This window comes from Desmodus rotundus, chromosome 6 (genome assembly GCF_022682495.2).
Source record: "Desmodus rotundus isolate HL8 chromosome 6, HLdesRot8A.1, whole genome shotgun sequence".
NCBI lineage: Eukaryota > Metazoa > Chordata > Mammalia > Chiroptera > Phyllostomidae > Desmodus > Desmodus rotundus.
In genome coordinates this window covers 40,184,031-40,200,126 of record NC_071392.1, presented here as the reverse complement: position 1 = coordinate 40,200,126, position 16,096 = coordinate 40,184,031, and the positions used below count along the sequence as shown (strand labels likewise).

At 32.6% G+C, this 16,096-nt stretch overlaps 1 protein-coding gene across 4 annotated transcripts in view; it reads right to left on the bottom strand.

Moving 5' to 3' along the window:
- Positions 1–421: 421 nt before the first annotated feature.
- The window catches only part of HGF (hepatocyte growth factor), a 75,043-nt gene continuing 59,368 nt past the window's right edge, over positions 422–16,096 (bottom strand). For 3 of the 4 annotated variants that reach the window (XM_045194170.3, XM_024557542.4, XM_024557541.3), the window contains 7 exons: positions 12,002–12,040; positions 10,694–10,790; positions 8,131–8,205; positions 7,164–7,310; positions 6,471–6,577; positions 6,199–6,344; positions 422–3,635 (listed from right to left, as the gene is read on the bottom strand). In XM_045194170.3, coding sequence (XP_045050105.2) covers positions 3,459–3,635; positions 6,199–6,344; positions 6,471–6,577; positions 7,164–7,310; positions 8,131–8,205; positions 10,694–10,790; positions 12,002–12,040 — 788 coding nt within the window. In that variant the 3' untranslated portion in view covers positions 422–3,458. The remainder of the gene's footprint in view (positions 3,636–6,198; positions 6,345–6,470; positions 6,578–7,163; positions 7,311–8,130; positions 8,206–10,693; positions 10,791–12,001; positions 12,041–16,096) is intronic. The other variant, XM_053927125.1, reaches the window with a different exon arrangement.

The window sequence follows — 16,096 nt, the reverse complement described above, 5'->3', positions numbered from 1 at the left end:
ATTTATTCTAACTTTAATGCGTGTTTTGAACATACACTCTAAATTGATTATTGAACCATTTCTAATTACCTTTATAATTATAGTAATATAGTAAAGAAATTTAGGTGATCATTCATGACAATATTTTGTAGAAATTAGCAAATTACATCATAATGCCATTCTAGCAAATATGAAGAATGACTAAATAATTATATTTCACAGTGGGAAAAATTGAAGTGCAAAGAGATTATTGGTTTACTGAAGACCACGGATACTGCCACGGATAGATGCTGGAATAAAATAATAACTTTTGTCTTTGTTCCATAAACAAGTTATATGGCATTGCTTGCAACAAATTATATTTCTGTCAGTAAAATCATTGTTGTTGTTTTCTGCATTAAGCCCTAGAGCAGATGCAGATACATCCATGTATACAATAGTAATAAGAGCAAAAGAGCATGTTTGTAAAATATTTTATTAATAATAATAATAATATGATCATGGCTATAAAAATAATAATTTTATTAACTACATTAACTTCATATACACGTCATAACCACAGTGTTCCCTTTCTGGGTCAGCATCCCGCTATACCACTGAGTAGGCAGCTTATCAATTTCCCATTACACACAACAGTCATAACGTCCACAGTATTCTTTCGGTTTCCTACAGACAGAAACTTTCTGTGCAAATGGAAATGAATCTACTCAAAATTACACTGTCAAGATTTATAAGTGCCAGATAATTTAAACTTTTTTTTTGTATTAGTAAATTCTTAGTTCAGAATTTAGTTGAATGTTGAAAGATAACTTATTTTTGGACTTAACTATTCAAAGTAATTTATTCACACAAAGACTATGTCTTTTTTGCAAATTAATTTTATTTCTCAAATGAGTTTGTGTATAAATATGGGGCATAATTGTTTTAAAGTCATCAATTTTTAAAACTCAATATGTGAATTTTAAGTTTTTCAGGATGAGAGTTTATTAAAATTACTTACATCATGATCTCTACATTACAAAACTAGTATTTCTTTTTAAAAATGTTTCAAAATAACAAGAAAATGCCTAACAGAAATTTTTCACTTCTTGACAGTGTTATTTTTCAAGAGAATGTTGTGGCTATAACATTCACTTTGTACAGTACCATTGGTACCAACAGGAAATATTCACAGGAATAAGTGAAACAGAATTTTGCTATCACATACCATTACTGTTATTTTTCTTGCCTTCCAGTGTCTCACTTTTCCCATAGTTTGAAACACTTAGATAGCAAGCAAGAGCCTGTTAATACTAGAGATTGATTCAATATAAACCATTTTACTGAGGACCTGCCCACAGCAAATAGGTAAAAGACAGTACATATTTTACAATAAAAATAAAGAAGTATACAAGAGGATTATCATCCCTTCTGCACGGCAGAGGCATTATGGCAAATATTTTAATTTTACATCACTATTCCTGGTAGACATAAGAAAATGTCCATAATTATAATAACATGTAACCATTATTCAAACAGCCAAAACAAAAATAGCATTGAAAAGTTCTAATTTAAGATTGTTTTGTCCATGACTCAAAATAAAATGGATTTCTGGATAAACTGGATATTCCATTTTTTTGTAGTTTATTAAGAAAAGAATGCCCAGGCAATAGTATCATTCACCAGAGAAAAAGACATCATTATACCCTGTCCTACCACCTGAAACAGCACGGGTGTTGTTCGTCTTGGCTTTACTGTCACTCCCACCCAGCTCCCTCTATCACATAGGAAAATTCCCTAAGGAAGAACTAGCTTGTGTACCATGTCTGATGGTTTGTTGATGTTGGCGTTTTTACCCCTTAAGACAATCCCTAGCCTTAATAAAGATCATTTAAGAGAAACCAGTTAGAGGAGTGGGAATACTGGATTGGAGCCATTTAAATAATTATTTCTGAAGGGCTTTTGTCTGGGAAGATTTTGTAAAAATTCAGAACCTATCCTATTACTCCTTATCTCATTTCTTGACAAACACATGATCTGTAGCTAATCACTACAAATAAAGCAATGTGATCATTTCATTATTATCATATAGAATACAAAATTCGAATGAATATTTCCCATGCTACAGGAAAGATCTTTGTAAAGTGAAGATAAAAATGAAGATATCATGATAAGCTATCTCATCAGCAGATTCAACTCTACTTTTTAAAAAGTAAATGAATGCAGAGTTTCGACACCATTTTCTTTCCTTCCTTTTACATTATTTTCTCTACTTGAGTAAATTTTTATTAGGCTAAAAGACTTTCAAGTAAAAAGGGATTCTAATTTTTTCTTTAATATATACTTTAATACATAATTTGAAAAAGGGCCATTTGCAAATCTTTGGAGACGTGGAAATTTTCCTCTGAAATAATTTTTAAAAATTAAAGAGGGATAGATAGAAGCTGATCCCAGCACATCTTAGAGGTAACTTACTTAAATAATTTTAAAGACTAAAATACTTTTAAACTTCGAATTACATACTTATCTCAAAACTTTAAAAATATTTTAGGAAAATAAATCTAAAAATGTCTTGTATTAAAAAAGTGGCCCTAAATTTGGAAGAAAGAAATGATACTAAAACACATATTACCCTCTTCCCTTTAAGAATTAGAAAAGACCTAAAATAACCAGGAAGATAATTATATGTATTGAATAATCATGTAGATTAGGTGTTCTTTCACTCTGGGTCATGAGCACACTTTAAATGCCAACCAGCAGAGGTCATCTGCAGATCACATATTAGGTAGAGTTAGTCATTTCTATCTTGTACCTTTCCTTAATATTTCTACCAGCCTTTAGAAATTTCTATTTTTTCCCCTTAAGAAAAAAACTACAAGTGTACACTTTGAGAGTATTTAAGGGCTACGTTAGATACACCACAGTTTGAACTCTAGTGCATGCACACGTGCACCTGGGCTTGTGTGTATGGATACATGTTCTTACAACAAGTGTGTGTATCAGTAATACAGGACACACGGTAAGGAGAGGCAAATGAGATAATGTATGGCATATAAAAGGTAATATAATTTAATATTGAGTTATGATTTAAAGAAACAAGGTGTAAATTGTTCTCATGAGGTTAAAATAATGTTTAACGTATGGTTTATTCATTATTAAGAAACTAACCTTGGAAAGCAGCGTAGAGAGATTAATTGATTTTTCCATTAAATCTTTTATCATCCAACAATTAAACCTTTGCATTTTTTTATTCCATTCAAGTATCTTCAGGAGATATGTTACTACACTTGCATGTACCTTAATTCACTTCAACATTTACGAAATAACATTGACATACAAAACAACAGAAACACCCATAAATATTAATGAGTATCTTAACAAACATGACACTCAAGTAGTTGTCTTAGGACTGTTTTAAGTGACATTTTAATTCCATGTTCTCTGAATCTTCAGGTGAAAGAGAGTTGTACTGACGGAAGCTTCAGACACAGTTACATCAGCTACGACTGTGGTACCTTATACGTTAATATAATTTTGTGTATCCATTTTGCATAATATGCTACCCGGACAAAAATACCAGGACGATTTGCAATGGCACATCCACGACCAGGAACAATGACACCAAGGACCATTCTCATTTTATGTTGTTCACAGACAAGTGGGCCACCATAATCCCCCTAGGAAGAAGACATATAACAATGACAACAACAAAGTATTATTTTTGGAATTAAAAATGAATAATTCATTAACATTTTCTATATAGTTTTATATCTCAAAGGTACATATAAACAAAAAAAGAGAATAACTGTGACACATAAAATTGATGTTCTAGCCCTGGCTGGCATAGCTCAGTGGATTGAGCACGGGCCTGTGAGCCAGAGGGTTGCTGGTTCGATTCCCAGTCAGAGTACATGACTGGTTTTTGCGACCCAAGTCATGCCCCCAGTAGGGGGCATGTGAAAGGCAACCACACATTGATGGTTCTCACCCTCTCTTTCTCCTTCCCTTCCCCTCTCTCTAAAAATAAATAAATAAAATATTTTTTAAAACATATGTAGTTGATAAAAATAATCCTATTTACTCTTTAGAAACTGCTTCTTGAGGTATAAAAAAGGAGTGTTTTTGCACTTACTGTTGGTATTAGTAGTTGGTAGAGTTACATTTAGTTTTTATACCTCCATTGTAGAAGGCAGCCCATGACTTTATGGCATTTTTTGTGCAGTAATCCTGTTACATCATCAGATATGCATATAGATGATAGGAGGATGAATAGATTGTTTTGTGTGCACATTTTTACACACACATAAACAGTTGTTCATATGACAAATAATACAATAGTTAATAAACAACAACACAAGAATAAACTGTTTTATGTCCTCACAATTGTACACCTAGTCTTTGCCCCACCTTATATACACATATCGTTGTATATAATCATGAAAGTGTTGCATCGCTTTTGTGCTCCGTGTGGCCTTTTTGGATTGTGATAACTGTCTTTGGCATTCTGGTGTAAAGAAGAGTGTTTGGCCAAATCTAAATTCCCCCCAAGAGTGATGGGATGAGATAGAATTAAACTACTGCAAAATTTATTTCTGTAACACAGGTGCAAAGAGGAGAGCTATGAACCTCCTATGATGGGGAAAATCAAGGCAGGGGTAAAGCAGAATATAAGACAGTAAGGAAAAATAATTGATTCTAAGAGACTACTTAAATGGTGCCCCATGAATTGATAAATTTGATTTTTAAATAAAAGCATCAGTAATTACTGATATAATCTCTTCAGAGCAATTCACTTTGGGAAACTTTTTCTAAATGTGGTGCTATTGCTATTATATAAACATTCAGGAGATTTATTTTTTAAGAGTTTAGATTTCAGTGGTATCAGTGATTTTACTGCCTGTTTTAAAAATAGCTGATGCAAAAAAAACATTCTGGAAGATAACTGCATCTTTGAGAAGTGGTAGAATCAACTTGAAGTCAAGTCTTGTCCATATGAATAAAAGTAACAGATATGTGATAATGTGATAAATACTTCAATGCTACAGTTAGGAATCTAAGAATGTATAGACAATAAACCAGGTTCGGGCTATTCCTGAAGAGTAGTTGCCAAAGCATTTTTAGTAATGGCACTAAAGCTGGAATAAGTGCGTAGCTTCCTAGATGGTCACGAAGACTGGGTCTAGCTCAGACTTCGTGCTTGCAGGGCTCTTAAGGGAAGGAAGGGGGAAGGAGGAAGGGTGGGAGGGAGGGAAGGAGGAAAGAAAATTACTTCTAGCAGATTTTCACGTTTTATAATGAATACGGTACTAGTGATCTACTGGAAACACCAACAAATTTAAAAATGGTTTTAAATACATAATCTGTTTCTAACCACATCATTTTAAGCAGTTCTAAGAATGCTTTAACTTAGTGAATGTTTTATTTTCAGGAATAAATCTTGGAGCAATATACATAACACATGCATTTCTAACATATTAATGCTCATATTTAGGACATTTCCTACATGTCAAAAGACATTTCACTAGTATTGAACTCATTCTATGCTTTACTACACACAATATCCTACAATTCCACAGTTCCCAGGCTTGAAGAGCATGTTTCTTACATTCAAAATACATCTAAAATAACAGCTTGTCTATGTAAAACTGGGTTAGGAACACGGCCAAGCTGGAAGAACAGTTGCCTAACAAATTACAATGTCCAAGCTCTTAAAGTCACAGACTTTGACCTTTTGGTTTTTCAAAATAAAGTTTGTTAAAACACACAGACAGGCACACGCACTCAACATCTTAACTAAAAACCCATTTAAAAGTTTAAAACTAGGCAGGTACTTCTTAATATTATCAATGTAGTTCATTTAGGAGGAATTTGGGAGGATCAGATAAATTTAGAAAAAGATTAGAGCAACTAAAGCTATTGTATCAAACTCCTGTTAGATACTTCTAATTAGGACAGCTTCCTTTAGAATTCTTGCTCTATTATTTTGTTAGGGTGGTTTTTTTGGGTTGTTTGGGGGTTTTGTGGGGTTTTTTTTAAGACAAATGTCATTATAGTTTACTGCTAATGAAACATGGATTGTATCTGTGTTTAGTTAAAAGAAATGTACAGGGATAATACAGGGTTATCTTCCCCAATTGCTCACTCTCGGAACATGTTGGTGTACAGTGATCTTTACTGGAGAAAAATAGACAAGAAATTCACATGAAAAACTATGCTATTCTTCACATATACCCGTGTTACCTCACATGGTCCTGCTGCAATATTTTCAACTCCGGCACATATTTCAGATTCATTCAGAATCACTTTTCCTTGATGGTATTGGCTGCATTTCTCATTCCCCATGATATACAGATGTGCTACTCGTAATAGGCCATCAGAGTTGATCACTAAAATAGTGCAAAAAATGTACAGTTAATAAGTTCAGGGTAAGGTGAAAAAAATAAAATAAATAAATACTATTTTATTTAATACAATAAATATTATTTTGCCTTATCTTTTTAAAAGTAGCTTACATCCAGTGTAGCCCCAGCCATAAACACTGCAAGTGGTTTTTTCAGGAATTGTGCACCCATAATTAGGTAAATCAATTGTGCTGACAAAATCATCCAGGACAGCAGGTCTAGAAAGAGAAAATATAATGGTAGTACTCTTGATTGGATTCGACACAAAATTAATACACTGAAATGTAGTGTTAATATTTAATATGACATTTTGAGAGAATAAAAAGTCAGGTTTCTTAAAGAAGAAAAGGGAATGTTTAATGTATAACGTGGAAATCTGCAGTAAGTGGTAGAAAATGAGTTATTTGCTAATATGTAAGAATAAATGGGCACTGCTATTTTTATTTTTAAATCAATATTTTACCTGATAAAATTATAAAATAACTAATTGCTCACTAAGCCTTGGTCTTAGAGTAGGTGGGTCAGACTGTTGGCCCAATGTCATTTATTCACTTTTGAAAAATTTGAAAATACTTCTCTGTGTGTGTATTTATGTGTATATATGTATATGTGTACATATATGTATATATGTGTATTTGTATACATATATATAAAAAACACAACACATGTTTTGCCTCTGAAACCAGGCAGGGCAGTTCCCAACATATAATAAATGCATATGAGAGAAAAGAAATAGCCATGGCGGAAAGAGCTTCAGCAACTCCAGTCTAGGTTAAAGATACAAAGCCTTCTACAGGAACTAACCTAGCAAGCTTCAGTAACACCAGATCCGATCCTTCTGGCCCATACACCACCTGGGAAACATTTAGAACCTGCTTGTGCTTCTCGTCTCCTCTTCCATGGACATCATGAATTCCAAGCCAAACTTCATAGTCTTTCAAGTCTTTGTTTCTAAGTAGAAAAACCAAAATGTAAAATATAATTTTAAATTGTGTAATATTATTCATATGTATTGTTATTGTAGCTTATAAGGGCAGAAAATCACCTAAATTTACATTTTGATTCAATGTATAATAAAGAGAAACACTTTTGTTATGCAAAATTCTGAGAGCTACGAGCACATATAAGCAGGAGGAACCTATAAATTACTGAAAATCTAAATGTTTGTTTGAAAAAAAATTTGATTATGCTTGCTAGGGAGAAAATTTTTTTCAGGTAAAGCATATTACATAAATTATAATTTTACTACAAAGTTTCCTTTTTATCTGAGCTGTGTATATGTTTCATTTATTAATGGGGGTTGACGATTTGTACTAACAAAGCCAGAGTGACCTTGAGGAGACTCAGAAAGTTAGCTTACAAATGCTGCCTCCATATCTTTTCCTTAAGCTAATTTTCATTGAAAATTATTCCCAGGATGATTCTAAGGCTGGCTCTACATAAGAAAGTAGAAGTGTAATTGAGAGAAAGTTTTTGATAATTAAAAAATAAATAACTTCTATCTAGAAATATAGATTGCAAGAGGTTGGAGTAAAATAATTGACATATTTCCAGAAAATGTTCCCCTGGGTGAATAGAAATAGTACCCAGTTAGTAAATATCAATTAAGTCAAAGAAAGTTTTGTTAGCTAAATCTATAAAAAAATTAGTTTGTTCACCCCATGCTGGTGAATCTGTTAAATAAATACACACACTAAACTTAAAAGCTAAGTGGAAGCCACACATATTTTTAAATACTTAAAACAAATAATTGGTTTCAGAAACACTTTACCGAGAAGGGAAACACTGTCTTGCAGTAAGGATCCAACTTTCCTTTATCAATGATCCTCCGCAGATATGTTTATTTCTATGAGAGAGAGGGAAGGGAAACAAGTAACATCTGTGCAGGAAGGTTGGCTGCCAATTAATGCAAAACCGATAGCTACATTTGTTTAAAAAATGCATTTCAGAGAAAAATGTAGAAATTAACCCTACTAGAATAAAATGAGTAATCCTTTATCAGAAAGCTATTTGGTGATTGTAGCATTAGATTATGTGATTTACATCATGTGATTACAATTTTATGAAATCAACTTTGTTTTTATGTAAAGAACCCTGTCACTACATACCAAGATCCATTCCTTGTGAGAGAAAGTCTGTGCTACAAATATGGGATAATTAGAATGAACAAAAATATGAACGATGAAAACAACGTAAACCTATTCAGTGTTTGATTATGAAAAGTGTAAATTTGAGTGTTTATTTAAATTCATGTGGTAGTAGCCATATATAAAATTTGTACACCGTTTTCTTCTTTCATTGCCCTCATTTAGTTCTGGTGTATTAACTAAAATGTAACAGAGTATATTTGTTTGTTCAGCTTAAGGCCAGCAATATATTATTTCATTTATAAAATTAAATAGACATTTTTTCAAGACATATCATCTAGTAAATTATAAGATATTTGTGGAACATAATAGACACTAGTAGATTTATTTGCTGACATCCAAACTCTGTAAATCCATTATTCTTGGCAGATAATAAAAAAGTACAACTTTTCACAATTTACATTTCCAAAGTGTACAGATGTTCAGTGCTTGAGAGAGTAATAGAAGAAGATTCCCAGACTAAGACCATGGTTATTTATGGCCTGTACCACACAGGAAGATAAGAGTATATACCGACTTTTAATTTCTATTCCTCTCAGTATGTGTTTTGGAAGAATAACTAAACAGCTGTTGTTACTAAAAACTTGGATTTAGAAGAAAAATGTATTTTTTCCTAAAAGTTTATAGCACACTGATCTAATGAAAAGCAGCGTCACCTGCTTCTCCATGGAAACTTCCAAAGGAGCATCCGTGTAGTCTATGGGTAACGATAAATTCAGAAGTGCATACTTCTGTTTCTCGGGAGTTAAGAAATTTGCAAAGAATCACTAATTAATTTAGAGATATGGATTCCTGAGACATTTTTTACAATAAATAGAATGAGACACTCCCCTCAAATTTGACAGTCTTCATTAAATCTTCATATTGCACGATTAGCTTTAATATTCTGGTTAGTGTCAAAATTCTATTTAAGTACTACATACCTAGGACAGATACACCATAATTATCAACATACATATTTATAAAAATATGACCATTTACTCCTCAAAAGAAAGATACTAAAAGAGAACTTTAGGCCACCTTCTCTATGATATATATCAGAGAATTCCGTTTCCTAAGAACTTATTCATAGAAGAACTTCAGTTTGAAGTTGTCTCTCTTCTATTTTAATATCACTGTAATTCAACGAGAGTAAAAGATAGGCTTTCTTCCTGTAGTCTAGGAGGCTATACTTAAAGGAACACAGAAGGTTTCCCAAAGAGGAGATATCTGAGGTGGTATTTGAAGGATGAGAAGGATGCTCTAGGCCTAACATATGGAGGAAGAAAGCTGCAACACGCAGTGGGAAAAACAGCACAAAGCTTGGAAGGGAAACATAAGGCGTCCTGAAAACAAGAGAAAATGTGGTTAGAATTCAGCTGTATTTTGGGGTTTGTTGCTTGATGAGGTTCCAGTAGAGAGAGATACTGACAAAAATATCTTAACATTCTAATTACCATATGGTATAATATATGTAGTATGTAGAAAGTTTTAAGGTCAGATTTTAAGTTAGCTCTCATTTTCAATATTAAACTCTTACAACAGAATTACTAAGATTAATTTTTTATAACAGTATACTTTGTAAAGTGATTTTGCATAGAACAATCCATTCATTAAGAGTACTGAGAAATAGATATGTCAAGAAATTTTATCTACACTAAATATTATACCAGCAGAACCATTCAACCATCACTATTGTTTGTTAATGTTTCTCTTAATGGTAAACTATTCTAGAATTTAAAATATTGCCATTCTCATTGGCATGACAATAAAAATAAAAATATTAAACAAATAAAGTTTCCGATATGATTATGCATAGGCATGTTAAAAATAAAGTCAAAATATCTTCAATTGGGAAATTAATATCATAGGCATTATAACTAGTTTGGTGATATCAGGGTATCAGTAAGTTCTCTGTGTAGTTGTCTTTTGCTTAATCAGCACTGAAGTGCCACTTGTAATTATGGATAATGTCAACACATATGGGACCTTTGTGAACATGTAAAAGGCACTGTCTCTGGAGGCACAAATTGCAAAATCTAGGGCTGCTTGGCACGTGGGATGTCATCCGTCTCCTCTATAGCGCCCCCCTCTCGTGGGTGCCCATGTGGATGGCACAGCCTGCAGGCCCTCATCCGGCCATACTGCTGGGAATACACCTTTCGCAAATAAGCCAAACACATATGATTTGTGTCTATTAATAATTACCTGTGTTTCAAACTAACCATCCATCCTACATTTGTTCGTGTTGGAATTCCATTTACAACTCGCAATTGTTTTGTTTTGGCACAAGATATTACAGGATCTAAAAAGAGGACCAAACATAACATTTTGACAAAACATTTTTAAATACTCTGCCTCTTAGCTTTCTTAAATGCCATGGTAACTAGACAAATGTAACTATTGTAATTGGGTCAAAAGAACATTTTGGGGAAAAATATTATGACTAAAGGGCCAGATCAGGCCCAAAATGTTTGTTATTCTCATCTTAGCTACACTGGTAGCACAGAGAAACTAATGGCCTCAAGGTCAACGGCATTGCCATGACAGTGACAGAGGCTTTCCTCACCCAGCTCCAAGTCCAAGTTCTTCAGGCCTTTCAGTAATTGCGTTTCCCTCACTCACCTCAACATAAATGAAACAATGTCATTCATAGTGGTTATTTCTAAATGTCAATGGAAATCAATAGCCTGAGTGAAACAAAAAATTAAAAAGTATATATTGGGTTTATTACTTGAAATTGTACAGAGAATGCAGAGCCATTTTGAAACAGGTTACCAACATTCTATTTATTATTATTCTAATCATTAGTATTACTCTAATCATTAATCTAGTAATTATATCTTAATGACGTAATAGAGAATTCTTTGAAGTAAACTTTTTCCTGCCCCTCCTCTTTGTTCTCTGCCTTGTTCTTTCCAGTATTGTCCATGGTCTAAAATTGATTTCCAACGGCTTCTTCAGCCTGGGACAAAATGGGTGGTCTGCCTCTTCAATCAAAACACAAGTACTTCCTTTAGCTCAAAAAAGATGTGAAAATTGAAAACAAGTAGCTCTCAACAGATTTTCTTAAATAAGGATTACCTGAACCTCTCAGGCTGTGTCCTCTTTTGCCTAGTAGAGCAGGCAAAGAGCTTTAAAGATAGAGTGGGACAGAGATACTACACAAGTCTCCAGCCTTCTGGCTTCATCCCTTCTGAGGTTTGCATCTCTACTTAATTTAAAAGGAGAGTAAAGGTCCCTATGTACATTTTGCCCAGAATTAAAAGCAATATAAATGCTTGTTTAAAGATAAATATAATATCTTAAATTTCCTGATAGAGAATTGAATTTAGATATTTACTATGCAGTTACCTTTGTAACCCCATTACATATGCACATCAAAAAAAATAAGTGAAAATAGATTAACTTATATTTTTATGATGGAAGTTGATATACTGATAAGATTTTGCTATGAATAAAGTAATGACATTATTTCTGACACATAGAGACTCAAATATACCAAATATTACTTACGGTCTAAATTGACTATTGTAGGTGTGGTATCACCTTCACCTGTAAAAGTAAGTATATACATATATACATAATTCATACATACATATTTCTGTTATCTAGACCCAAAGCTATATATTGAAATTGAAATATCCATGAACTGGATAATTTACTAAAATTATTTATTAACTATATTTTATTGATTATGCTATTACAGTTATCCCAATTTTCCCCCTTTGCTCCCCTCTACCCAGCCCCCTGATTCCCTCAGGCAATCCCCACACCATTGTTCATATTCACGGGTCATGCGCATAAGTTCTTTGGCTACTCCATTTGCTATCCTATATTTTACATGCCCACGACTATTCTGTAACTACCAATTTGTACTTCCTAATCCCCTCACCTCTTCACCCATTCCCCCACTCTCTCTTCCCATCTGGCAACCATCAAAACCTTCTCTGTATTCATGATTTTGTCTCTGTTCTTCTTGTTTGCTTAGTTTGTTTTTTTAGATTTAATTGTTGATAGATGTTTATTGCCATTTTTGTTCATATTTTAGATCTTTTTCTTTTCCTTAAATAAGTCTCTTTAACATTTCATATAATGACGGTTTGGTGATAATGAACTCCTTTAGATTTTTTCTTGTCTGAGAAGCTCTTTATTTGCCCTTCGATTCTAAATGATAGCTTTGCTGGGTAGAGCATCTTGACTATAGGTCTCTGCTTTTCCTAACTTTAAATATTTCTTTCCAATCCCTTCTATCTTGCAAAGTTTCTTTTGAGAAATCAGCTGACAGTCTTATGGGAACTCCTCTATAGGTAACTAACTGTTTTTCTCTTGTTGGTTTTAAGATTCTCTCTTTGTCTTTAACCTTTGGCATTTTAATTATTATGTATCTGTTTGGGACTCTCTGTGCTTCCTGGACTTGCATGTCTATTTCCTTCACCAAATTAGGTCAGTTTTCTTTCATTATTTTTTCAAATAAATTTCTAATTTCTCACTCTTTCTCTACTCCTTCTGGCAGGCACCCCTATGAATATGAATGTTGGTGCACTTGAAGTTGTCCAACAACTTTACTAAAATTCTAGACATTCTATTCAAAGATAAAGTGCAGTTGTTCTCTTTGGAGTAATTATGTGTCATTTTACTGGACAATATTGAAGGTATGTGCCTACTAGTGGTGTGTGATGTGAGAAAAGCCTGTTTTATAATGGTGGAGGCTCCCTACCAGCATCAAGAAGCTGCCTCATTCTAAACACTGTACAAAAGGAACATTCCAATTGAGTAGCACTAATGCTCATCATTGCTTGCTTGGGCCATTCATATAGCTAAACTATGTTTTTACTGTAATTTGGCCCATTTATATTTATTCTGAAAATTATATTTTTAAAAATATGGTTGAGGATAATTGAAACTTTGTATGTTTCAGAAAATTTTAAGAATTCTAGAAGACAGACAATGACATCATCAATGGAGAAAAAGGGATAACAGAATATGATTTTGTTTTGTTAGAATATTTCAAAGATTCATTTTTCCAGATGGTAGTAAAAAATATGGAAAGAAGAGAACACTAGAAACTAGAAATTAATTCTAACTAAAACCTCATAGCTTACTTCTTTTTCATAGCCTCCCTCCCGGTGCTTAACTGCTATAAAGAGAAAGGCTTGGAAGATGCCAGGACTTGAGAATACTTATGTAGTAATGAATGAGACACAAGACATTTCCTGTAGTTTAATGTCCCACTGTTCAGAATTGATGACATAGAGTTTAGTCAGGCACTGTTTGGACCCAGCTGGTTGTTAATCTCTGGAAATACCCTAAGCTCAAATAAACTGTCAACAAAGGATTAATGGCTTCTGGATTTCTTTTTAATACATGCAAATTTGATTGCTATTTATCAAAAATCTCAAGAGAATTAATACATGCTAAAGAGTTTTTACTTAAGTTCATTTACCAGATCTTACTTTAAATGAATACGTATTCATTTAAAGTATTTTAAATGAATAAGGGAAAAGGCAAACATATAAATTTCATTATTTCTCTTTCCTTTTAGTTATCTTAGGGGAGGGTTTTATCTTAGAGTAGGCTGAGGTCAAGGTTTTAGTTTATAGTACAAATAAGGACTGAGGCTGACTGTGGGTCATTAAAACATCAAGGATATTGGTTTTTCCACTCAAGTCAATTACTTAGAAATTATAAAATAAAAAACTAGACATGTATTTCTTATGTTGCCCTGATAAGAAAGACTAAAATTGCATATCAAATTTCCTATTTCTAAGCATCAAGTTAATAGGTCAGTATAGTGTTTATTATTGAACCTTACTAAACTATTCAAATTTTTAAAATTTGTAGACATAGTAAATTATGGACTTTAATCATTATTAATGATTAACAGTTAATGTTATTGATACAATATTAATTAATAATTGAGAATATATATATACATACATAGTTTCCTCCATGCCAAGATTTCTCACACTTTAGAATAAGCTGAAATTCCAATCAAGATCAGATTTCCAGAGATTCTGGACTGAAGGCTAGACTACGAATTTTTAAAAAAGCATTCCAGGTTCTTCTGTTGTACACTTTGAGCAAAATGTTTGAAAAACGGCTCCCTAGGTCTTTTCCATTTTACCCTCTTTTCAATTGCCCTCTTTTTCAATTTCCCTCTTTTACTTCTTCCCCACTATCTCCACCACACTACACAAATATGAAAAAATAAATATGATACACATCTGATTTTGTATTGATTCAACTTACACTTGAAGAACAGAAACGTGAATGATAAAAGTTGTATCTGTGGAAGAGCAGGAATTGTGTGTGTGTGTATTTATGTGGCCTCAGGATCAAGTGTAAACTGTTGCTGAAAACAAATCTTTTAATAATCCTTAAGGTTTTGACTCAGGCTCAAAACCTTATGAACATCATTTATTTCTCTAGGCAGACATCTATGTCTCCATCCTCATTACATACTTTAATATTAACATGTATTTATTAAATGATTACATTTACAATTTTTTACACAAATGTCCCCTTTCTACACTGAAAACTATTTAAAGGTAAGAAACAGTATTTATGTTGTTGTGTACCGAGCATGTTACATGTTACATAGGGCTTTGCACACGATAGTAGCTCAATTTTAAATTGTTAATAAATGAGTAAATAAATAAAAAGTAGGGTGGAAGTAACTTGCCCCAGGCACTGATAGTGATAGAGCTGGAATTCTTACCTAAGAAGTCAGAGTTAAAGCTCTTAACCACGACACTCTCAGTTGGTAAAACCTAAGAATTTTCTAAGCTATATTGAATGTGTATGTGTATAGACAAATGTATTAACATTTCTACAGTTTTTGCATATTTTACATCCTTAAAATATATGTTAAATATTATTTTTAAATATTTTTAAAGTCATAAAAACCTCTACATGTTTTGTAATATTACAAATATATAGTGTGAAAATGATTTATATAATCTCTGCAGTTAAATAAACAAGACCTCAAATGTTCTAAAGATAAATTTTATTAGCCTTTCACCAGTGTTAAACATAAATAAGTCCTGGCTATAAATATGAGTTAGAAAAATGACAGTGTAAAAATATTTTTAAAAAATTAATGTGCAGAACACATTGAAATAAAAATGAGATACCTGCAATAGCATTTAATCAAATACTAGCAACACCCTGAATCTTTCAAAAGCACATTACAACTTTTTTTTTTTAAATGTTAGTTGAAAATATGTTTTAAAACCTTTAAATTATTAGGGTCCTGCGTCAGATAGGTTTATAATCCAAAGCACAGTTCCCAGAGATCCTACAAGAACATTCTATGTGCTATAATTAAGCTAATGTGATTTTTACAAATCTGGAATTCTATAGGGAAAGCATTCGTATGTGTTTTATAAGCCAGATCATTGACTATTTTTTTCCTCCTTCCAGGATCATTGGATATTCTCCTAGCCTTTATTACTCTTAATCGCAGAAACTTCACAAAGGAGTTCCATGAGGTAAAACTAATATTTAGAAAAAATAATTCTTTAACCATTTTTAAACTTTGTAGGCCAGAGAAGTAAGTTTGTTTGCTTGTTTGTTTTAGTGTTAAAAGTTGAAAGACATTTTCTGTAG